We start from the raw sequence: 25,975 nt of genomic DNA, 5'->3' as shown, positions 1-25,975 counted from the left end.
CTACACGGTTAATTTTTTTTCCAACGCTACCAAGGTGACCTCTGTTGGTGGTTGGAACCGATCGTGTATACGGCCTTTACACGGTTGCGTTTCAACTCAATGTTCTCTATTTGACATTGGTCGTGAGGGATGCGCTCACTACCAAGGCTATTGAAGGTTATTTGTTTGGTCAACCAAAAACAAGCGTCTACACGGTTGATTTTTGTTCCAACCCTTTTTTTTTTTTTTTAAGGAGGGGAAATGCATTACGCATCCCCCGCCCCCTCGGGGGAAGGGGCAGGGGTAGGTCGGACTCCCTCCGCAGAAGTTTACTGACTAAAGCCCCCCCCCATGCCCTCGTCAACGCTACACGCGGAGGAGCGGGATCGCAACGCATTCAACCGCGTCCTCCGCAGCGCTTGCCGCTTCCGGCACCACATTTTGCTGCGGCAGCTCTTGCCGCCGCCTGCCTTCACCGAGAGGCTCCCCGGGCACCGGGGGAGCCTTTCTCCTCGGGGCCTATGTTATGGGCGGTGATCCCCCTATCAGCCGCCCACAGGCCTAGCTTCTACCTCCATAGCGGGGGCGACTTCATTCGCCCCGGCCTTATCGGCTTCAGGCCTTGTAGGGAGCCTTGCGCTTCTTCCTCGTGCCGGGCGGCTTGCTGGCTGCTGTGATGCAGCCGTTAGCCCCCAGCACGTGGTTGCTCTCTTTGCCGAGCTCGGCGCAGAAAAAGCAGCTGGGCTCCTCCGCGCAGTCAGCGGCCTTGTGCCCCGGCTTACCGCAGTGGAAGCAATTTCTGCTACGGTCTACCGGGGACTGGCAGTTCGACGTCAAGTGGCCGGTGTCAAGACATCGGTAGCACCGCGTTGGCCTCGCGGCTAGCAGCACCACCTTCGTCATGACCCAGCCTACCTGCAGCCGCCCAGAAGCCACCAGCTTCTTGGCAGCAGCCGTGGGGACGTGGAGCCACAAACTCCGCGCGCCCCTAGGACCCACCGTAATTCTGCCCGACCGAATGTCAGTGGCTTCTGAATTTGGGTTTTTAATGTGTAATATTGGTAGGATATTAACTATTAAATATTCGTTATCGTGCACAAGTGTAGGAAAGTGATGTAATAACCAGAAACGTGCTCTTTTGTGTTCCCTCCAAAACTCCATCAAAAGTTTCAGTAAAGCGTCCTACCACTTTACTGAATCGACCGACTTGACATCTTGACTGTATTGACTTTATACTTAGACTTTGACTAGACTTTACCTGACTGACCTGACGATAATATAGAAAAAAATGTATAAAGAATATTGTTTTCCCGCCATAATATTTTACTTGACACTGGTCATGGTTATAGCCGAAGTGCCATTATATGAAAAAAAAAACAACTTGTCAATGTCATTTTCTAATGACATTTGTTTGTTTTGTGGGGTGTACGGTATTCTTTATTGTTGTTGTTTTTAATTAAAGTTACGTGTGTTTTGTTATATTTATCACATATAAATCATTTCGGACTATGTAAGTATTAAATTATATTAAATCTTCTTAATATAAATAGTTCAAAGGAAAACCCAAATCATCCTAGCAGCTACCTACCTAGCTCTTTTCTGTAAAGTATGTTTTTATTAGTTCGCAACTTCACCACTCACCAGCTGATGCGCTGTCGTCGCCTGCTATTTTGATCACGTGATCAATTCAACCGCCAAAATAATTGTCATTTGTCATCGTCGGTTGTTGCAACGAATTTATTGTCTGCGTTTTTCCGCGATTTATAAAGAACAAAAAGCTTTTAATTCGAACAGAATCGATCTAAATCTGTGTCTAAAATACAGCCGAAGGTAAATCATCAAAGATCGCTGTTAGGGCGACTACACAATGGCAAAGGTGCACATAACAAACGTCGTCGTGTTGGATAACCCGAGCCCGTTTCTGAACCCCTTCCAATTCGACATAACGTTCGAATGCATCGAGGAGCTCAAGGAGGATCTGGAATGGAAGATGATATACGTCGGGTCGGCGGAGACGGAGGAGCACGACCAGGTTTTGGACACGATATACGTGGGGCCGATACCGGAGGGCAAACACATGTTCGTGTTCCAAGCGCCGCCGCCCGACGTCACCCGGATACCCGAGAACGACGCGCTCGGCGTCACCGTGGTGCTGCTGACATGCTCCTACCGGGGACAGGAGTTCGTGCGGGTCGGATACTTCATTAATAACGAATACAGCGAGTCTGAGCCCGAGCTGCGGGAGAACCCGCCGGCCAAGCCGCAGTTCGACAAAGTAGTTAGGAGTATACTCGCCTCCGAGCCGAGAGTCACTAGGTTTAAGATTAACTGGGCTGAACCGGACGCTGCGGTGGCCACGGACTCTGGAGACGGCAACATGGAGTCCTCGCATGCTCCCAGCAATGACTCATACGGAGCATCATTTAACGCGGATAGTCAAATTAGTGGTATTGAATTCCAAGGAAGCCTGAGCGGCTACGGGGATAATTCTAATTCAATAGCTCCTATGGAGTGCTGAGGTAAGCACTTGATTCATGTCTGATCTGTTTTCACTTTAGTCCTTAATACATTTTACAATCACAAGGTATTGCTTCACAACATTCTATGTTTTGGTATTTTTTTATAAGTTAGGTGGATCATTCAATAATTACGTGACCACCGGAAGGGGGGGAGGGGTCGGATGCTTGTATATACATCTGGATTATTTAGGGGGAGGGGGGGGGGGGAGAGAATCCATGATGACGTCATCAACATTTTATAACTTTAATTAACTAAAATATATTTACCTCCAATTTTGAAGTCTATTACTGGTAACACTAACTATTATACCCCCTGCTATAGACAAACTGCAGAACAGTGTGACCAGATTCAGTATTTTTATACCTTTTCGGCATACTTTTCCAAGCATCAGTATTTTTATAGGTATATTGGAGGAAGTAAGTATTTTGGGTTAATAGTTCTCAAAACTGTAGCTAACGTGCCCGCGAATATCAATGATGCTCAGGCGATTTCACTGATTTAGCCTGTAAGGGCACTTTTAAATACAAACATATAAAAACTAAATACAAATATAGTAAGTTTTAGTCTGATGAATGACATGATGATTAATACATAAAACCTGTTTTGAAAATCAGTATTTTTACTGGTTACTTATTACACACCCTCTTCCCAAATTTAGGTCATTTAAGACCCATAGAAACATGACATACACATACTTGTCAGTGCTGCTAATAAACATTTTAAGCACGGACGAAGATTACGTAATCAAGGCGAGGGGGGGGGGGGGGGGGGGAAAACAAAATATTATGCTGTGATCACATAGGGGGAGCGGGCCGAGGGGTTACAAAAATGGCCAAAAATGATCACGTAATTGTTGAACGATCCCTTAGTGCAGTGGTTTTTTTTTTTTTTTTTTGAAAGGGTCTAAGCTACTGGTCTGGTTAAGACCATGGTAGTTTAATCGTGGCTATAACTAGTCTGTTGCTAGTTGGTTTGGAAATAAACAATGAGGGGGGCCTGGCCCCCTCCCCTAAAGTCACACGTGTGATATTCTAGTCGGGCAATATTGGGGAGAGCTACGAAAATAAGCTATTTTTATCTGACGTGGGGACACGGGTCCCCCCTGCTCTTAAGGGGTCCTACCCCTTACTCACTCTCAGACGAGTGAGGCTGCTCACGCGCGGTAGCACAAACTAGCTGCGTACGAGTTATCGCGGTAGATGAGCTCAAGTTATTAATGTTATTGCTTAAAAGAGGGCCGTCCCTCTCCCCTTCCGAGTCCGGTTGGGGTGACATACGCGTGTATGTTCTAATGTCAAAGTAATTGGTAGAGCTCTCTACGACAATGTCGCGGTCGCGGTCATGATTTAGGTGTGTTCCTATGCTATCCGCATGCGAACTCGAACCCGGGATCGAGCTCGGCACCGGATTTCGGTCGGTCTGTTAATGCAATGGTTCAAAAACCTTTTTGATGAATATCACACTATGCATAAACACACACAACATACCCTTTTAAGAAATTACATTTTTGATAGGCTCCAAAAGTATGAATGCTTTATCTTTAAATGAATTGGCTGCATCTTGATGTCTGACGATTTCAAAAACCAATTTTTGTATCACTCGCAGAGACCTTTGTGGTACCCCATAGCTCCACGGATACTGAGAATAGCTGCATTAGAAACTTAAAAAATGATTATATTATCTTTGTTTCTTTTATATATTTATCTTGTAAATATTATAAACTTTGTTTTGTTGCAGGTGGTGATATTGTGCAGTCATAGTATGAACTTTAAAAGTGACTGAAATGATTAAGTTATATTTAGTTGTAAATTAATATCTTTTGTATGGAGAAAGGAGATTAATTTGTTTCACAAAAGGAAATGATTCCTGTTGTAGTGTGAAATTAGTAAAGTATTAAAGCACAGGCGTATATATAGCATTGATAAGGGGGGGGGGGGGGTCCCTAATGTAAAAAAGCCGCCAAGTGCGAGTTGGAATCGCCCATGAAGGGTTCCGCAGCAGCAAATAGGCAATGCAGCAAAAAATTTTATAATGTACCGATGATTTTAATTGGCGAGGTACATATACTATTGTCGACATTGGACAAGTAAGATGGATAGTAATGGGGGGGTCCAGACCCCCAGGTCACCCCCCTTATATACGCCCATGTTAATTAAAGTATGGAAATGTTAAAAGATAACTTTAAGTCGGACATCAGATAATTTTCTTAGCCATTTGGAGCCATTGAAAAGTATCTTTTGATCTGATTTGTAGTACAATTTCTATTTCATTTGTTTCTTGCTCCGAATATAAACTCATAATGATAAATATTTATTTTAAATTTTTTGCTGTTTTCAAAATGAAAACTTCACCAGGTGGGGCAAATTTGAAACTAATTTGTTTACCCACTTGATATTTTAAATTGAAACTTCACAAATGAGTAAGCTTTCTTATTGATTTTAATGCCAATTGGCGAGGTTAGGTTTTTTATAGTTTTTGTTTTGAAAACACCAAGTATGTAAATACAATGTTCAGTTTATCAATTTGGCAACATTTTCAAAACATTTTGGACAGCATCTAGAATTTATTTATTGTGATCTGTTGGTATATTAATGTGTTATATTATGTAACTAAATAATGTTAAACATTATAGATTCGACTTTGAGCATTCCATAGTAAGTTGACTTCACTATCACATAGCATTAATGTCACAGGACGTTGTATCAATATATGTATTACACATTGTATCATTACAAGGTGCGCATTGTAATGCTCGGTTCTCCCTCATTGATGTAATGCTCGACTCTGTAATGTTACATTACAAGTAAAGTGCTAATATTATTTGAGTTATAAAGACTTATGTATTTTCATTATGTAATTGTTTATTAATTATTGGATCTTTGATGTTTAAATGGTAAAATGGTTTAAAATGTTGCCATGTTGTCACCAATTGTTTTTCTCTCGAATTGTGTTATAACATTCTGTGTGCAAAGGTTTGCCTGCAATGTTGTTTTGTATGTGCCAAATAAATTGGTGTAAAAATGTAGTCTGAATATAATAAGCTTTTCCGCTGTCACTTCGCTAAGTAATCATTTCATAAAGCTGCGCGTACACCAGGTCGGAATCGAAGCGTACGATGCGTAGGAGCGTCGTCATTTATAATTTGTCAGACGCAGAAATGACGTTCCAGTGCACACAGTACCATAGAAATCAATACAAAGCAACAAATCCAGCATCCTGCTCGGACGAAAGAAAATCTGTTATATTGTCGCTATCTGTTATATAAATGTCTGCTCCGTATGGTCCGATTCCGATACGTTGGACGCGCACCCTTATAATACAGTTTTAACAATCAACAAGTTTTTGATGCAGTCAGTCTTAAAATGATGTTCTTATAAAATGTCAAAGAACAGCATTTGGTTCAGGCAAGAATAAGGTGTTTGTTTGACATGAAAATACTTTTTTCTGCTATTTTATTGAATCCAGACTGGATCAAAATTGTATTAATGTTGGATTAAATAGGTTAATAAGTGTTCCTGCATCCACTAATCTTTTGAAATACTTCCTTGCATGATTAAATTAATATTTCCTGTTCGTACAATCCTGTCTGTACAAATTGCAAGCAAACCTTAATATTCTATTATAAGATGTTTTATTTATTAACTGTGAAACAAAACTTGTAGATAGCTTAGTATTTTTTACCAAAACCAAGTTATATAGAAAATATTTTTAAACATATTTTGTCTTTGTTTTATTTGAATAAAGTTGTGTACCCTCTAATTCTGATTATAAAGAATTAAGAACGTACCTGTAATGGTAATGACTTCAGGAGAACACTGCATAGAGAAACTGACAAAGTTTTGGCTATAGAGATATTTTAGGTTTGCTAATTCAAGAACAAATTGAGTTAGGGTTAGATCAGATTGCAACATGACAAGGCGATGCGATGCATTTTTAAATGAGCGAATAGCAAGTCTGTCAGTTCAATGTGTATCTTCGCAGGTAGTAAATATAGTTAAGTTTTGAATGGCTCATTAAGTTTCGCTTCATAACGTTGCAATGTTATCTGACCTTAAGTTTAAATAAGAACTTATCTTTGGCTACTTGAATGCCGCGTTTTTTGATGTTCAGAACCAACATTGCGAGTTTATGGGAAGTGAGCCGTCCAAACTCCAACCGTTTGATAATAATTTGATATCCTCAGAGATTTCGGGAAACTCAAATAATTCGACCGCGAATACGCAGACAAAGGTCAATAAAATAATGATTAGGGGTCAACAGAAATCTTTATGGGTCATGTCGCCTGCCGCTACCCTATATATAGACAAACAGCAAACTTATAAATAGCTGTGTTTGTATAGGAACGTGGCATGCCGCGTTAAGAGGGGCGACCACCCAGGGCGCGGGATAAAAAGGGGTGCAGAAGGCAAATAAAAGGGGCACCAAATTTTTCAACATTATCAGCACCCTGGGCGAAGAAATCTCGCCCAGGGCGCCGCTGGTAGTGCTAAAACCAGCCCTGGAGACAGGAACCTGGTCGAGCTGGGAGTGCTGGGACCTGGTTCACGAATCACGATACGACCCGGAATCGGAAATTCGCGACTGCTAATAAACACTCGCAGTACGCTAGGTTTACGAGCCGCCTGGCGTAAAATTATGAAGGTCCATGAAAAGATATAATTTATAAACGCTTGTTATACTTAATATGCCAACCTGTAGGCCCAATTCACACCGGATCGGCAGCGGCCGGCAGCGGCGCGAAGAGCACTTTTAGTGTGAAATAATTTTAAACTTTATTTACATACTTATAACTACTAGTATCGCTTGAAAACTTCAAAAGTGCTCGAGGCGCCGCGCGACCGTCGGCGAAAAGTGCTCGCGGCTTCCCGCGGCCGCGAGCGTCGTCGCGAGGCGCCTCGAGGCGCCTCGAGGCGTCGCGAGGTTCCGCGAGCACTTTCCGCCGACGGACGCACGGTGCACAGTGGATCGAAAATCGAGTATCATAGACATAAGAACTTGAATTTCCAGATGTCATTTTTTTGGGCTGAAATATGGTTTCCTAGTTGTTATTACAAAATAAAATGTAAAAAGACGCAGCTACGTGTAATAATAAGGGAGTTACAATTTTTTATGAAAGTAAAGAACACGGATCATTTAACAAAAAAACAATAGAATATGTCAAGTAGTTCCAGACAATTTAATTTAATTCAGTTGGAAGTTTAAAATTGTTACTGGGGACATTAGAAAAAGAGAGGGTTGATACATTATATCACCATAATAATTTATTTCTTCTTTCTATTTAATTAAGTTTTTAATTAACCAAAATGAAGTACAAATGGTGCCGTAATACAAAATATGCCAAAATGTGAGTAATAATTAGTACTATAATACGCCCATGACTATTAACAATGTCGGATGTGCAAAATCGTCATTTTTGTTTTATTTCATAAAATATGTCCTTATAACCAAGGCTATCGTGAGCTGAAAAGAAAAAATGTATATTATGCGTAGTTTCTGAAATAGCCACATTAAAAATGTCGTATACCTATTACTAAGATAAACCGCTAACAATGTCGGATAGTGACTATCTACGTTATTAACGGAACGCGGAAGCGAGTAAGAGCGCACGATGTGCCACATCCTAACTATGTTAACGGAGGGAATGGACATCGCGCTGTCACTTGATTTTTTGCTACCGTAGTTATATTTTTTTACTTTTCGACGCCATTTTCAATGTCTATAAGATCAGCACGGCCAATTAAAACTTGGTACTCAACGAAACTAAGAAAAATATAGTAAAAGGCAAAAAATGCTGATGGTAATGTTATGTCCAAAGCTAACATTAGTGCGGAAAATGGTATTTACTATTCTTTATAATATTTTTTTAAATATTTTTAACAGTATAGCTTATGTTTTATTGCTTTAGATTTGATTGAGATGAATTCTTAACTTCATCAACATTAATTTATCGTAGATAACTTAAAATTGTAGGATGTACCACATCCAACGTTCTTAACCGGTTTTTCAAATGTGTAAAATGTCGGTGGTACCACATACGACATTTTTAATCGGTTTTATAAATGGTTAAATTGTCGGTAGTGCCACTTCTGACATTATTATGTGGATTTATAAATTGGTAAAATGTCGGTAGTACTAAATCATAATCATTTAATTTACTTTTCTTATTGATTAAATGGCACTTGTATTTTGTACCATATCTGTCGTTGCTTACCCACTTTTAAGAAATTTCAGAAGGCTTTAAAATGAGTAATTTTTGTACGAATATTAGGTTTTTGTTGGCACATGTCATACATAATGAATTAATATATTTTTTATTTATTTATCGTATTTTTCATGGTTTTGCGATTTGGTGACTAGTAGCCGCAATAAGGCCAGACTTTCTTGGCATTTTGCTATTAAGCAGGTAGGCAACAAACATAAAGATTTACTCAAATTATGTAAAAGTGACATAATTCCCAAAAGTAATACCTAAAATGCTATTTAAAATACCACAATGGATCAGAGAAAATCTCGGACGAAGAACTGCTTTTGAATAATTAATCTAATAAATACTAATCCCAATTTTTAATGTAAACAAAGGCTGTGGTGGTACGTAAGTGTCCTAAAATGTAGAAATTTTTAAGAACTACTTGACTCCGCAAACTTCGTTTCATGGGCCTGCAAAACATTCAATCCTTCGTCAGTACTTTCTGTATTCCCCACATATTTAGGCACTATCATCTCTCCAGCTTATTTGGAAGATCTGGATGAGATCGATAGCCGGTCGTTCGACTTGCAAATATAATATTTTCCATTACACATTCGTGGTAGCCGCCGCCGTTGCCGCGTCGGCGTGGGTGCCTTATTTTGAGCTTTAATCAAACTGTCCTTACTTCTAAAATATTTGGCTCATTGTAATAATTTAAAGGACAATTCTATTTTTCAAATAATTCCAATTAATATTTTGATATGTATGTAGGTAAGGATTAATAACGAATATGCAAATTAAGTCACGGAGAGAATTAAGGAGATGATTTGAAGTAATTTTTTTTAATGAAAGTAATGGTTATTATTCGTTAAAGATAGACATAAGCTGCCCAGGGCTTTTTTTGTAGATAATGATGAGTACTATAAACATGTATAACATTATTTTGATGTATCATCAAAATTTTTCGTAGCGGAAGCGAAATAATGAAATTTTTGGCAAATTTTACACCCTTGGGTTATATTTTTGCTATTTTCGGTAGGATCTCTAATATTTTTCAGAATAATACATAGCCTGTGTTCTTTGCAAATGATGTAGCTTTCCAAAAGTAAAAGAATTTTTAAAATTAGTTCAGTAGTTATTGAGCCCATTCAATGCAAACAAACATACGAGACGAAAAAGTGAAAAACAAACTTTTACTGTTTATAATTAATATATATTTTTTTATTTCTTATTTTGTTTAGTTATTTTATGTTATGCTATCAAAAAGTCAACAAAATAGTGTTGGTAATAATTTTTAATTTCAATGTTTTAAGTAAGTTTTCATTTCGGATGAAAATTTGATTTTCCGAATTATTTAAATCATAATAAATGTTTTGTATTTTCATACGTACATTGTTTTTACGTTTTATTTGACAGAAGTCCATAAAACTATTTTTTTTCTTTAAATTGTTGTCGTTTTTGTTGGTAATTTCTACATGCGACATATTTTTAAATTAACAGTTATCACTTAACAATGACGTAAATGCCACTTCCGACAAGCAATCGTCGATTTTCTACAAGCAACAATGTCGGTTCTGGCACTTCCGACAAATCAGCATTACTCGTACCCCGTTAAAAAGGTCAGAAGTGACTTTTCTCATATTTAGGCATAAAATACGAGATACTCATAATAACATATCAAACGTAAATAACTTTTATAGTACTACCCTGAAATTTCATGATCCTACTTGAAATAAGTAAAAAGTTATGCACAATTTAGACTTTGAATCGCTCTCTTGTAAAGTTGTCGTTTCTCATATCCGACATTGTTAATAGTCATGGGCGAATAGTGTGTGAGGATATAACGGCCAACCATGCGATTTCAGAGATATTATGCTCATTTTTCATGTCGGCTCCATACTAAAATTTCTTAAAAAAAACATTACTCCCATTATTACACGTAGATGAGTCTTTTTACATTTTATTATGTAATAACAACTAGGAAGACATATTTCAGCCCAAAAAAAGACATCTGGAAATTCAAGTTCCTATGTCTATGAAACTCGATTTTCGATCCACTGTGCGGCGCTCTGAAGGTAGCGCGCGGCCGCCAGCGGCCGCCCGCGGTGACGCGAGCCGCCTCTGCCGGCCTCGCCGCGCCTCTTCGCGCCGCTGCCGGCCGCTGCCGATCGGGTGTGAATTGGCCCTTAGGCCCATGTTGGTCAACAGTGCATGTTATCATGGTAACATGGCCTTCTACACATTCGTATAATATGCTGGTCCATAGTGACCAACGCGACGTGGAGGGGATGTAGCTGGCGATGCTTCTGATTTCGTCTGAATTTGACTTCAATTATCTCAAGCTCAATCCTTATTAATTATGATTTATGATATCCAAAAGTTAATAGAGTACGTACAGGACAGCGGTTCTCAAACTTTTTTGGAGGTGGAACCTTTTAAAGAAGTGTCGTTTTTAGGGACCCCAAAATAAGTACCGTACTTATTTATGTTTTGTCATTGAATGAAAATTGAAATGTCTTCATGCTGGTGCGTGCTGAAATTTTTAAAATGATTTATGTATCGCTGGCGGAGTCCCTACGAGCCAAAAAGGCGGAAAACCGAAAATAGGACCCTTTTCTAAAAAGGCTCTAAAGATCAAATTTAACTTCACATTTAACCAATTTTAACGTGTAGGCGTATGAAATCGGCAGGTGTCATCTATTTTTGTACCTAACCCTGGGGCCCTATTATGAGCTCTTAAATCCATTCACTTTACGTCTTTATACAGTCAGATAAGGACGTAAAAAGAATGGATTTAAGAGCTCAACATAAGTAACATGGAAATGTATATAAATGTGTACAACGATTTTGTTTGGATACTTACAAAGATTAAGGTTCGTTGAACCTTTTGGGTTCCTGGAGCGAATAATTACGAATGGTAAGGCACAATATCTAAGTCGAAATAAAAAAAGTCACATATCTAACTGCAGTGCAATAATATCCTAGGCTGCGTTTCCACCAGAGCTGAGCGGAGCTGTGTTGTAAGGAATGTGTTTTTGAGAACCAATAGCATCGCCGTGCTGAGCGATGTCATGGCAAAGTCATGTCAATGAAGCGATTTGGTTTTCAAAAGCTCTGGTGGAAAGGCAGCCTATCACTCTGGAAAGTTGCCTCCCGCTTTATATGGGAGGGAAATTAGTATTAACAATACTCCTCCTATTTTTAACCCCCGACAAAAAAGAGGGGTGTTATAAGTTTGACGTGTCTGTCTGTCTGTTTGTCTGTGTGTGTATCTGTCCGTGGCATCGTAGCATCCAAACGGATGGGCCGATTTCGATCTAGTTTTTTTGTTTGAAAGCTGATCTTCTGATATATTTATTTGTTTTTTCCAAGACAGCTTTAACACGTTTCACGTTTCTCTCTGAGATCATATACTAGGGCAGGGGTTCCCAAACTTTTTTAACCTGGCGACACAAGGGAAACTATAGTGGGAATATTGTGTGGTCACTAACTCACTCGGCAGTAGTGGTTGGCTCAAAATACATTACCGTAAAAAATAAACCCCCTGCAAAGACCGCGCATGCAGTGGTGGGAACTGGGGAGTCCCCACTATAGTAGGTACATAATGATGATGATGACTGTGTTATCAATTTCTTTGCTTGTATCATAGCTTGTATCCAGGTGTAGATAATGCGATCGTCTACAGATAATGTAATACATTTTCCTGTTATTAAATCTTGTTTTCATTAGACGGTGTTCGTTTTGTTGTGGTAAAGTTTTTTTTATATTATTTATTTATGCTTTTTATTTCATACTGCGCATACAATACTATAATTATATAATATGTATGTATATAAAATATACATACATGTATTATTATTATCATTATATTCTATTAGTTTATACTTATTGAGCACGCCAGCTGTGTGCATCTGTCGAGCGATCGACAACAAGGCCTCACAGAATACCAGGGATCGCGGGTACTACGGGTGTGTAGGTACTAGGCCGCGATTATCACCTGAGTGGGGTATTTTTCATCTGCGCTCGCATTACACTGCATTAAATCATTTTAAGTACTTACCTGCGACATTCTTTTTCTTTTTGTTGTTTTTTTTTATTTTCCTTTTTTTTACCCATGAGCCTGTTTGTCCTCTTTTTTATATTTTAAATGTATATTTTTTGTCTTTTATTTTCTGTTTTTGTTGTCATCTGTTGTAATGTGGTGTAATGTGTATGTGCTTTTTGAATAAATGTCTATTATTATTATTATAATATAATATAGTCTGTCAAGAAAGTGAAGAAATTAAAAAGTGGCAACATCGTAGTGTCATCCCTTTCAAATCAATCTAAAAAAAGGGATGACACTACGATGTTGCCACTTATTAATTTCTTCACTTTCTTGACGGACTGTATTATAATGTACCTACCTACAAGATGACGCCCGCAACTCCGTTGTCTGTCTGTTTGCCCGTATAATATAAGCATTTAGCATACTCATACCAAATTTGGTATGGGTATGCTATGAGTCCCGGGAAAGGACATGGGGTACTTCTTATCCCGGAAAAATATAGATATGATTCCCGTGCGATAAACGAATTTTGAAGCATCGGAGTTGCGGGACTCATCTAGTAATAATAATAAAATATTTTTGTTTTAATCAACAATCTCTCACAAATCTTGGCTTATATGTAAGGAACCCAATGCGAACACACGTTTGAGATCGATGAAACATTATAATAGTCAATAGACATTGTGACCGTTAATAGTCGCCCATCGCTTCACCTCTCGCTGTATTTTTGCTTTGTTCGTTGAACATGTAACATGTTATATACGTTAGCTAATTTTTCGACATGATGATTGTCTTCAAATTATTATTTATGTGAGTACTTACCTTTTTCAATTGCATCCGAAAACTGAATCTATGTACTTATAACTACTTGTACTATTATCTATTCTGTGGATAACCTTGACATGAAAACATGATATTTCCTTACGAGAAACTTTGAGGTAGGTACACAGCTTGTTGCGGTGGGTTGATCGTGGCCGTAACTTTGCCTAAGCGGTGAGTGGAGCACCATGGGGTTTTAGTGGGTAGTTCCTTGGAGAGTCCCACATACCCCGGCCGATGTCCCCAATCCGCCGGGGATGCGTAACGCATTTCCCCATGTAAAAAAAGGTACCTACAGCTTTATAAATTGAGTCATATTACTCATATTGATACCTTAAACAAATTAATATTATCTACTTGAAATATTATATTACTATTTGAATTTTGAAGTAGTATCAATTATTGCTATGGCCCTGGGAACCGCTTTAATAAACTGCTTTATTTTTATTTTTTATCATAAAAGCTCATTTAAATATTAATAATAATAATGTCTAATAATATCTATGGACGCTGCCCACCACGTGGGAGATTTTATACGTGGGAGAGCCATGCTTCGGCACGAATGGGCCGGCTCGACCGGATAAATACCACGTTCTCACAGAAAACCGGCGTGAAACAGCGCTTGCGCTGTGTTTCGCAGCGCAAGCGCTGTTTCACCGAGTGAGTGAGTTTACCGGAGGCCCAATCCCCTACCCTATTCCCTTTCCTACCCCCCTCCCCCTATTCCCTTCCCTTCCCTACCCTCCCCTATTACCCTATTCCCTCTTAAAAGGCCGGCAACGCACATGCAGCTCTTCTGATGCTGCGAAGCCGAATCCCCTAACCCCTACCCTATTCCCTTCCCTACCCTCAACTATTCCCTTCCCTTCCCTACCCTCCCCTATTACCCTATTCCCTCTTAAAAGGCCGGCAACGCACTTGCAGCTCCTCTGATGCGACCCCCGGCTTGAGCTACCAACGCGCTCACCACTGAGCCATGACAGAGGTCGTCAAATATTTAATATACTTAGTTGTTGATAAATAGCACCTACTTAGTTATCACTTATTTTGTTTGCAACACAATTTTAAACTTAGATAATTTGTAGTAAATCCAGAACGCTGCTTAAATATTATTCAGGACGTCCCAGGACCTAAAACTAGGACATATCCTGGGGAAACAGGACGGTTGGCAACCCTATAACACAAACATGTTACGAAATTAAGGTTAATCGTGACAAATCAGTAAACATGCAATATTATTATGTATTCCTATCATAACCACTGTAAGCCTCTTAAAGTCTGTAGGCAAGGTTGCAAAACTGGTATCATTATCACTGAATAATTAAATTTGTTTATTATCATTACAGAATCTCCACTCTGTATGAGACGGCTGTGGGCTCACTTGTAAAGCAGAAGTGCCAAGGTATGTATGAATTACTGTGCTTATAATTTATATACAGACTTACTTCAAAAACTGATACTTTATTTTTAATAATTTAAGTGGAAAAAAACCACTGATCTCTATTATATAAGATAGAGGTCAGTGCAAAAAACCCTATGGTAGTAGGCAGCATATTATGTGGCAAAGTAAATTGCTAGATTCTTATAGACCATAAACATAACCAGCTTGGTGAATCCAGCAGTCATCAGCGCATATGGTGCTCATGCAAATGGCGCACAGTGCACACAGTAAAATTCAAGATTAAACTATAATATGTTCATGATTCAAATTGCTATAACTACCAGTTAACTTAAAAATTCGCTGTGATTAAAACTGCGTTCCTAACACAAATGTAATTTAGTTTTCGAAACTAAGTATATTTTTCGCTCAAACGAGGTGAGTTCCTCTAAATTCTAAATAGACATTGGGCAATCTAAATATAATAAAATCGTAGAAAGGTCAATTCTGTACATTGAATATTTTTGTACAATAATACTTGGGACGTGGTCTACTATGCTAACGCGGACGAAGTCGCGGGCAACAGCTAGTAAATTATAAACTATTGTTACTGTTACAGAAGGCAACATGTCGCTGCAGAAGCTGACGGCTCTGCGCGCGCTGATGGCGAGCCAGCCCACCGCGCTCGCCGCATACATCGTGCCCACCGCTGATGCACACAACGTAAGTCCAGGGCCGGATTTATATTTATATGAGAGTTAAGGCAACTTTTACAAAAACGAAATTTTTGACAGTTCTCCTTTACCAGCAGCGCCCCCGCCCACGTACATTAAAATTTTAAAGCGCTGTGGCATATTATTTTATATCCTTTTTTTCTCATCCTCGCAGTCAGAGTACATAGCGGCGACGGACGCGCGGCGCGAGTGGGTGTCGGGCTTCACGGGGTCGGCGGGCACCGCGCTGGTGACGGCGGACCGCGCGCTCGTGTGGACGGACGGCCGCTACTACACGCAGTTCGACCGCGAGGCCGACCTCACACTGTGGACGCTGATGAGGCAGAGTGAGTAGCAGTGTACACGGATTGAAATCTGAAGGCTTAGCGCATCATCAATAGAGATACTAAAAACAGGAATTAAATTTAATCATCTATCAGAGATACTAAAAACAGGATCAACATCAATGAGGAAACTGACAGATTCAACTTAAATCATTTAACCCATTAATCCCCAAACGGCAGCCGGCTGCCACGTAACAATTGAAAATCTATTGTGTCTGCGACACCCACGATGGTCTTGCTACTGGATAAAATCACAGATTTTCTTTGTTCATCAAATAATGAAAAAAGTATGGTGGTGGTGGGTGCTGCAAACACTAATAATTGCTTGACATACTTTAAACACATTTGTTGTACTGAGTGATTAAATAAGTAGAAAGTCATGTTGAAATCTACCTTTACCTTGTACAAAATTATCTAGTTACTACGAATACTGTAAGTTTTCAACATTTTCATAAACATTAAACTTACAATGTGTGTATAACACTGATCGATAGTAACCTAACATATGCTACAGGTTTGCCTGACACGCCCACTATGGAGGCGTGGTTGCTGAAGCACATGCCCACGGGCTCCGTGGTCGGCGCCGACCCCCACACTATGACTAGAGAGGAGTGGACACCATTGCAGGTGAGCGTTGACACAGGGTTTTCTGTAACACTTTTATTTATTTATTTATTTAACATTTACTGTACACTAGAAACTAGAATATAGCACAATTGACATGGAAAGACGACACAAAGGAAGCACTTTATTTTTTTGCTTCGATGTTCGATGATGTGCCTGAGTCCCATTAAAAATTTAATATGAGTCGTCATTGTAAATAATAATTTCAAATATTTTTCTTTCTTAGAATGCTCTTACAAAGGCCAAAATGCAGTTGGTGGCCGTGGATAACAATTTGGTGGACCAAATAAGACAGGATATGAAAGACCCGCCGCCGCCGCGTCCGTGCAACAAGATCATGCACGTCCCTGTGCAGTACACAGGTAATCATTAACTCATTAGATTGAGAGAGGTAGAGAGAGTGCTGAGTGTGAGAGAAAGACAGGGAGGGAGGGCATTGTAATTGTAAATGAGATAAGGAATGAGTAGGTAGTGTGTTTGAGTAAACATTATTCTAATGCGGGGTTTACACGGGTGACTATAGCCGCACGATTTACGCCGCATAGCGAGAATCGACTGTCTAAATGGCAATACGCCGCATGCCGAATTGCCATTTAGACAGTCGATTGTCGCCGTGCGGCGTAAATCGTGCGGCTAATACGCCGCATGCTGAATTGCCATTTGGACAGTCGATTTTCGCCGTGCGCCGTAAATCGTGCGGCTATAGTCACCCGTGTAAACCCCGCATTAGCGTGAATGCTGCAGTATGGCATACATATGCAGTGTAGGGTATAATCAAAATAACGAGGCACATAACATAACAGGAATTTCATACAAATTTTGATGTTTAATTTAAAGTATTGTGTGACAATATTTTACATTCCGTTAAATTAAGTACTATACCATACTTTACTGCTTACTGTACTTTTGTGCAGGCAAAACCGCTGGTAAGAAGATAGAAGAGTTACGTGAGAAGATGAAAGAGAAGAAAGCGTCCGCACTCGTCGTCACCGCGCTCGATGAAGTGGCTTGTAAGTTCTTAATTATTTGTGTGTGTTCTAGACAAAATTATAACCCTTTCACAGCCAATTTGTTAAAACCCTCCTGCATAACATTTTAGTGATGGTTGTAATACGTGTTATATTATATGGCACACTGCACACAGGACATTGAGTAAAACAGAATTTTATTGAATTGATACATTTTCGTATATCTAACTGTTTTTAACTAGTATCGCTAGTAAGTTGTGTATTTTTTTATTTTTAGAAACTCTTAACCGTTTACTGCCACATATTTAAATACTATCACTATTTAAAGTTGGACACATGTACTGTCCTTTAAAGTTCTTCACGTTAAGGGCCTTATCATACTAGCGGTTGGCGAACGGTTTCGGTGCAGAGCGCGCGCGCAGCGAATACGTCGCGGACAAGCAACGAACTTGCCGCGCACGCGTCGTGAACAGGTACGTCGCGGACGCGCAACTAGATAGCACCGATATGTGCCTTGTAAACTAGCTATAGCCTATAATAAATACGCGTTGAAAACGTTGTGTATCCGCTACGTGGCCGCGACGTCTTCGGCGCGCAACCGCAGCGTGTTCGCGACGTATTCGCTGCGCGCCTGCTCCGCCCCGAAACCGTTCGCCAACCGCTAGTATGATAAGGCCCTAAAACGTCAGTCCTATAACGTTTCGTGTCGCTTTAGTGCGGTCTCGCCTTAAAAAGGTATTAAAAATAGTAAAAAATTCTATTTTATTTACCAAAGTCGTTTAAATTCAACAGACACCCTAAATCTCCGCGGCAGCGACATCGAGTACAACCCGGTGCTGTTCGCGTACCTCGTGATCACGGAGCAGACGGTGCGGCTGTTCTGGGGTACCGGCGCGCTGCCCGCGGCGGTGGCAAACGCGCTCGCGGCAGAGGGCGTGGCGGTGGACGCGCGCCCGTACGGTGACGTCGCAGCGGCGCTCACGCAGATGGCGGTGAGTGATATGTGATCACGGAGCAGGCGGTACGGCTGTTCTGGGGTATCGGCGCGCTGCCCGCGGCGGTGGCGAACGCGCTCGCGGCAGAGGGCGTGGCGGTGGACGCGCGCCCGTACGGTGACGTCACCGCGGGGCTCACGCAGATGGCGGTGAGTGATATGTGATCACGGAGCAGGCGGTGCGGCTGTTCCGGAGTACCGGCGCGCTGCCCGCGGCGGTGGCGAACGCGCTCGCGGCAGAGGGCGTGGCGGTGGACGCGCGCCCGTACGGTGACGTCACCGCGGGGCTCACGCAGATGGCGGTGAGTGATATGTGATCACGGAGCAGGCGGTGCGGCTGTTCTGGGGTACTGGCGCGCTGCCCGCGGCGGTGGCGAACGCGCTCGCGGCAGAGGGCGTGGCGGTGGACGCGCGCCCGTACGGTGACGTCACCGCGGGGCTCACGCAGATGGCGGTGGGTTTTTTAATTTTATTTTATTTATTGGCGGTGAGTGATCGTATGTGATATAATATGTTTATTAAAGAAAAGTTGTCTAATGGCTTAACCAATTTTTTTTAATAAACCGCATATTATATCATACTTGAATTAACCAAAATGTAATTTACCTAAAAAAATAATCTTAAATAAAGTTTATGTTAATAAACAAGCAAAAATAGTAACGACTTACTAATGTTGGAAACAATTTGCTTTTACATAATATGCTTATCAGAAATGATTCTTTTTTTAACGTTATACCTAGAGGGCGCTAGTGAATAACAATGCATGACAGCCAGAGGGTTTTCGAAACGTTTAAAATGCATATTTCGCCTTACAGAAGGAGTTTTCGGAGAGCGGCGAGGAGCATTCCATATGGCTGTCGAGCGACGCCAGCGAGGCTATACATAGGGCTGCGTCAGGGGTGCGTATTCTTCTTATATTTTTACACAAGAGTATTCTTCTTCTATTTTTACACAATATGTAACTTAAAACTGGGTAACTTTATGATTGCAAGGTGAAACTGGAGTGGCGTATGTTTATAATATCTTCTTATAGCATGTCCATTAAAGAGACCTGAAAATCGAACACCTTTATCGATACTCCATACCGACTACGTAAATATTTAGTACTAGCTGTTGCCCGCGACTTCGTCCGCGTCAGCAAAATGTGATAACAAAGATGATAAAAAAGATAAAAAAAAACCCTTGGTTCATTTATAAAAAAAGTGAAATAATCCTCCTCCTTTTCGGAAGTCGGTTTTTTTTTTATGAAATAAGCGAGCAAACGGGTCACCTGATGGAAAGCAACTTCCGTCGCCCATGGACACTTGCAGCATCAGAAGAGCTGCAGGTGCGTTGCCGGCCTTCTAAGGGGTAATAGGGGAGGGTAGGGAAGGGAATAGGGGAGGGTACGGAAGGGAATAGGGGATGGTACGCAAGGAAATAGGGGAGGGTAGGGAAAGGAAAAGGGTAGGGGATTGGGCCTCCGGTAAACTCACTTACTCGGCGAAACACAGCGGCAGCTCTGTTTCACGCCGGTTTTCTGTGAGGACGTGGTATTTCTCCGGTCGAGCCGGCCCATTCGTGCCGAAGCATGGCTCTCCCACGTCAAAAAGTAGCCTAAGTTATTATATGTATGTATATGTATAATTTGCCATTTATACATATACATACATATTATACAAATACTATATGTATGTATATGTATAAATGGCAAATTTTATAGCGCCTCTAGCGGTTACTTGCGGAACTAAAATCGCCATACTAAATATTTATAGTCGATATCGAGTACCGATAAATACTATAGCTAAACTCATGGTAGAGCTACTAGTTGCGATCTTTACGTTGCGTGCATCCGATGCTGTGTAAATGTAGTTTTGTGTTTAATGATTATTTTCAGAGCGGTGTGCTATCGACGCCGCTGAACCTCATCTCGGAGGTGTCTCCCGTCACGCTCATGAAGATGATCAAAAATGAAGTCGAGCTGGAGGTTAGTTGTGAATATTTCCACATGGAAGACAGAATACTTTCCAACTTTTTTTTAAATAAATACATTGGCATTTTAGTCAGTGCAATTACCTAGATTACATTTTATAGTCTTCAAGTAACACTAAATAACTCCAAAATGTCACTACCGTTACTAGTGACCTTTTTCATTTTGTCGCGTTATGTCAATTCAATCACAATAGACATAACGACCAGTAGTTCGACTGCAAAGAGACGGACAGGTTTCAATATCTGTCAAATTCGTCGGGTTTCACTAGGATTATGAACGGAATGTGCCTCGCGCTGGCTGATATAATTTATTTTTAAATATTTAAAATAAAGATTTCAAAATTGGATTCTGACAATTTTAATCGCATGTGCCAAAACACAAACAACAATACGACCAAAGAGGAACACGTCCATCGAATATGTCATAGTTTTAAATTCGTAGGTAACAAGTTAACAACCCTAGCGACGATTTTCCTCATAATACGTCAAATTTAAAAATTTCAACATCAGTTCTAAGTCGGTATACTCTATAATTCTGTCTACTCTGATTCAATGTTGTGATTGTTTTTTATAGTTGTGATCTGTCAACTAGGCTTGACATAAGTCGTCTAAATTGTGAAGGTCCGCCATATGCCTATGAATTAATTTTTCTGATAGTTACCATCACTCCTATTCCAGGGTTTCCGTAAATGTCACATCCGCGACGGCATAGCGGTGGTGCGGTTGTTCCGCTGGCTGCACGAGCGCGTCGACGCCGGCGACACCGTCACCGAGATACAGGCGGCCGACAAGCTGCTCGAGTTCCGGAAGTGAGTTCAGTCATTGACGACAGCAAATGTCGAATCCGCAATTACGCAAAATGAGCTGCGCAAAACGTGCGTTAGCGCTAAACAAATAATAGCTTCGCGAGAGCGATAAGTACCGTGTAAATCGTATGCGCCTGATGGCATTCTTGCGTCCCACTCACACGCACGGGAATTTTGCGGCACGAAAGCTACACTATAAAATTAAATTTAAAAGTTTTTGATTTATATTTGATATTTGACACTTATATAGACCTCATATTTTTAGAGAGGAGCAGCACTTCATGGGCCCATCGTTCGAGACGATAGCGGGCGCGGGCGAGAACGGCGCCGTCATACACTACAGCCCGGCGCGCGAAGGCGACCAGCGCGACATCCGCCCGACAGACATGTTCCTGCTGGACTCCGGCGGACAGTACCTGTGAGTACACCGACACGCTGCCTCCGACATATGATAGACAGCGAGTCAGACAAACAGACAGATAGACAGACCGAAATACGGAAAACGGAGGGTGAAGAGGTGCTAACCTATTAAATAATAGTATAACATGTAAAAGGAATGACAAAAGTATGGCTCAGGAAGGGGAGGGATTCTTTAAGCGAAAATGTGACGTAATAAAGACAACTAGCTGATTATAACAACCTATAACTCTATACCAGTAGACCTACTACGAAACTGTTTTGAGACTTAAACAATCGGACGAGAATGCCGCGTCCTGCTCTAACAACGTCATTTCACGTTTGTTACAGTAGGACGCAACATTCTCGTACGATTATTTGACTCTCAAAACCGCTCTGGTTAGCAGCGCCCTGTAGGTAACCTTTTTTGTTAACAGTTGCATTTCAAAATATTTATTGGGGATAATTCCACCAGTATGTAGACTTTATAAGTTGCAAACCCTATTTTATATTAAAAAAAAATATTGTTAGTGACGGCACGACGGACATAACACGGACGCGGCACATGGGCACGCCGTCGGATGAGCAGTGCGACGCGTTCACGCGCGTGCTCAAGGGACAGATCGCTATATCGACCGCGCTGTACCCGCAAGGAGTCAGGGTATGTACGGAGTGTGTTTGTAATAGTGATATTCTTGGTTTCATGACGTGGTTGGTTATGTGACGTGAATCACGAAGGATAATGCCATGTGCACAGAAATAAATCAAGATAGAACGGCGACGTGCGTGCGTTGCTAAGGAATCGCTCGTGTCAATTTTTGCTTTGCTTTTAGTTAGAGCTATTAACTTACCCGTGGAAAGAAATACCTCCTTTTGACCGATTCACTTTCGTACTTCTATTTTTGCAATTAGACACTGCACAATAGGGCATTTTTGCACAACCGCTTCGGTGTAATCAAGTCGAGACGTGCGCGCTGACTGAATGAACGATTAATTTCTGTGGTCGTGTGGCAAGAATATTAACGTGATGCCAGAATCGACAGAAATGATACTTGGATGACATTGATAAAAGGTGCAAATGCGATGCAGCTAATTCTAAAATTACGTTTCGCAATGTGGTGGTGTCAGTTACGATTTTTGTGAAGCGCCGCAACAGAAGTGTACATCAGTAGAAGAATTGATAGAGAATGCAAACATAGATATTAGATCGCAAGATGCCACTTACTAATGTAATGTATTGCCATAGCAACAGTGTGTTTGCCACACACTATTTCTATTTCTATTCAGCACACAGTGTATGCTGAAATTCCAAAATAAAAGAACGCATGATGTACTTTAGACAAAAAAGGTATTACAAACATTGAAAATGTATAAATAGATCTACTGTGTACGATGTATAAATAGATCGAGACTACACTATTCCATGGATAAAACCTCCAAATTAACACTAAACTTATTTAATTCAGGGTAACGTCCTCGACTCGCTCGCCCGCAAGTTCCTCTGGGATGTGGGCCTAGACTATGCCCACGGTACGGGCCACGGCGTCGGCCACTTCCTCAACGTGCACGAGGGCCCCAGCGGTGTGTCCTGGCGTCCCTACCCGCACGACCCCGGCCTTAAACCCCACCAGATACTCAGCAACGGTAAGTAAATTTAGTCTCTCTCCCTTCTCTCTCATATACACACTCACACGCAAGTTAACAGGCTCGCCCGCACAAATGTACGCACGAAGGACTCAGCAGCGTGAAAACCCACACCAGATAGACATGTGACTGCGTTCACTATAAATTATAATACGTACCATTGCTATTCATCAATGTGCGCATGTACACATCTAATGGCTCAATACATGTATGCGCATACTGATACAAGCAGGTGCATACAAACGTACAGATGTATACACGCAAGCACGCCCGTACGTACGACGCGATGTAAGCACTACTAGATCACTTCTCCAACATGCAAATAAACAAGTGCGTAATAGCAAATAAACAAGTCAGTGATATTATGAGTTATTTTCTATTCAGTTATCTGTTAGCCTTGTCAATGTACGAGTACTCCATTAAAATAAAAGTGCGATAGCAATAGTGCCCTACGTACTATAGAAGTGTTCTACAATATTTAGTATTTTCTATACATCTTTTCAGAGCCCGGTTACTATAAGGTGGGCGAATACGGTATACGTCATGAGGACCTGGTGATCACCGTCAACGTCACCAAGGACTCCGATCACCCCAGGGTAAGATGGCTATTGCTTTTATAAAACAATATTACGGGCATATCTGCGACGTATTTTACGTACGAGGACGCAAACGCGCTCGCACGATTGTTGGTTTGCGTACATACTTGTAACATAGTTAAAAAACTGCTAAACACGTTTCTAGTTTTACTGACAACAGAAATAACTTAAAAAAGACACAGTATGGATACATAATTTCTAAAATATGTGTCTGTTACCTCTTTAACCGCTAAGTGGTTATGGAGATGCTTTAAGTAACGCAAAGTTTCTGAGCTATAAATTAATTTTGGCGCAACGAAACATTTATTATAACATAAAGACAGACGAACAGACAGACTGAGAGAGACACACATACTACTTACAGTAATAGTAATTGTTCATACTATTTTAAGTACAGAAACATAATATATTATAGTAAAATATTTTGCTTTGTCTTCTTTCAGTAAAAAAGTCCCGTTTATACTTTTTGAGTACGGAACCTTTTTAAGTACCTATTGTGTTTGCAGGCTAGCGGTCTGCTGGGTGACTTCGACGGCCGCGGCGTGCTCGGCATGGAGACCATCACGCTCGTGCCCAACCAGCGCAAGTGCATGAAGCTCGACCTGCTCACTGACTTCGAGGTACGGTATATCCATAGATTAGTTCTATAACTAGGCTAAAAAGAATATTGAAAATATTTAAGAGATTAGGTCAATAAACTATTTGTATATTTGTAGATATTGATCCGTAAGCTAGGAGTCAACTTCTCTAGTAGTAAATACCTTTTTATGCTTTTTAACATTAAAGTATTATTTTTATATATTTTATCAGTTACGATCGAAGTTTATTGAAGTCTGAGGCAAGGGGCACTAAACATAATATAAAATGTCATAGTATACAAGTATGAAGTTTTGTGCTTCGTTATTTTGATTATTATTCATAGATACCACGATATAGTCGACATTATATCGTTGAACTTGCGATATCGCGTTATTAATTAATTATCGTTATTATAGGCCCATTTAATTAATTATTATCATTATCCATTATTAGATTGCTCATTTGTCCTATATTAAAGAAACAGCTGCTGAAAATCACTTTTATCGACCACCCATCATACAAACCATCTCCCTCTCTTTCTCTACCTCGCTCATATTATCTCCGTCTCTTTCCAGCTGGCGTACATCAACGCGTACCACACGCGCGTGTTGCGTACGCTCGGCCCGGAGCTCAAAACCCGCGGTTTGAAGGAGGACTTGGCGTGGCTGGAGAGAGAATGTGAGGTCATCACCAGGACATAGTACGAATAAATATTGTATATTATATCGTTTGGGTAGTTTTTTATTGTATCCCCTTAGTATATACATGTTCAAAAACTGAGTTATTCTTTTTATTACAATACATTAGGGTAGAAAGATGAAAATGTCAAAGTATGCAGATTTGATAATCTAATAAAAAAAAAATCAAGAAATATAAGATGTAGATTAGATAACGATTGATGTAATTGACATTTTTCGTGTTTCAATAATTCGTGAGGTTAATTTTGTGGTGTCTGTAATTATGCATTTTATTACTTCATTTTTTTTTTATGTTGCAGAGAGCATTGTCAATTTATATTGTCGTCGTCGTAAACTGTAGGCGTCAATCGCTCATTTTCATAAACCGCTCCTTAACGTTAAGTGTCTTCAAGTGGCCATTTATTGCAGACTACGGGACACTATGCGGCAGTAACGCGACGCGACACTTCATATTTCATACAACTGACATATTGTGTGGTGCAGCGTCGCTGGCGCGTAGTGTGGCTTAACCATAAAGTTAATATACCTAGCGGAATAGAGAAACAAAGGCCTGAGGAAGAGAGATGTCACTATCAGTAACACTGCGCGGTAAAAAGAGACGTGTGATACATGACAGCAGCACTCTTTTTTTTTGACGTCCAGTCGGCACGTGCCGCACGTTGATAATTTAATCTCGTAGAATTCATGTTCAATCATGCTTGTGTAAGTGTA

General features: G+C 40.6%; 2 protein-coding genes across 3 annotated transcripts; both read left to right on the top strand.

The window, feature by feature from the left end:
- The first annotated feature begins 1,370 nt into the window (after nucleotides 1–1,370).
- LOC121736442 (xaa-Pro aminopeptidase ApepP-like) lies at nucleotides 1,371–25,282 on the top strand. Its single transcript, XM_042127634.1, has 17 exons — nucleotides 1,371–1,489; nucleotides 14,900–14,955; nucleotides 15,551–15,654; nucleotides 15,820–15,991; nucleotides 16,503–16,615; nucleotides 16,839–16,974; nucleotides 17,527–17,622; nucleotides 18,373–18,572; nucleotides 19,390–19,473; nucleotides 20,451–20,540; nucleotides 21,224–21,354; nucleotides 21,617–21,769; nucleotides 22,279–22,408; nucleotides 23,214–23,391; nucleotides 23,896–23,987; nucleotides 24,494–24,607; nucleotides 25,142–25,282. The coding sequence occupies exons 3-17, from the start codon at nucleotides 15,559–15,561 to the stop codon at nucleotides 25,265–25,267; spliced, it is 1,911 nt and encodes a 636-aa protein (XP_041983568.1). The 5' UTR covers nucleotides 1,371–1,489; nucleotides 14,900–14,955; nucleotides 15,551–15,558; the 3' UTR covers nucleotides 25,268–25,282.
- LOC121736444 (histone chaperone asf1) lies at nucleotides 1,634–4,480 on the top strand. 2 transcript variants are annotated; one of them, XM_042127636.1, is made up of 3 exons: nucleotides 1,634–2,505; nucleotides 3,053–3,059; nucleotides 4,237–4,480. In XM_042127636.1, exon 1 carries the CDS (start codon nucleotides 1,847–1,849, stop codon nucleotides 2,495–2,497), a length of 651 nt encoding a protein of 216 aa, XP_041983570.1. In that variant the 5' UTR covers nucleotides 1,634–1,846; the 3' UTR covers nucleotides 2,498–2,505; nucleotides 3,053–3,059; nucleotides 4,237–4,480. The 2 variants fall into 2 exon arrangements, with proteins under 2 accessions (XP_041983570.1, XP_041983571.1); XM_042127637.1 differs by lacking the exon at nucleotides 3,053–3,059 and having other exon boundaries at nucleotides 1,634–2,498.
- Nucleotides 25,283–25,975: the final 693 nt, after the last annotated feature.

Source organism: Aricia agestis, chromosome 19, assembly GCF_905147365.1.
Source record: "Aricia agestis chromosome 19, ilAriAges1.1, whole genome shotgun sequence".
NCBI classification, from domain to species: domain Eukaryota; kingdom Metazoa; phylum Arthropoda; class Insecta; order Lepidoptera; family Lycaenidae; genus Aricia; species Aricia agestis.
Note: the sequence above shows the minus strand (reverse complement) of the source record. Positions and strands in the feature narration are given on the sequence as shown.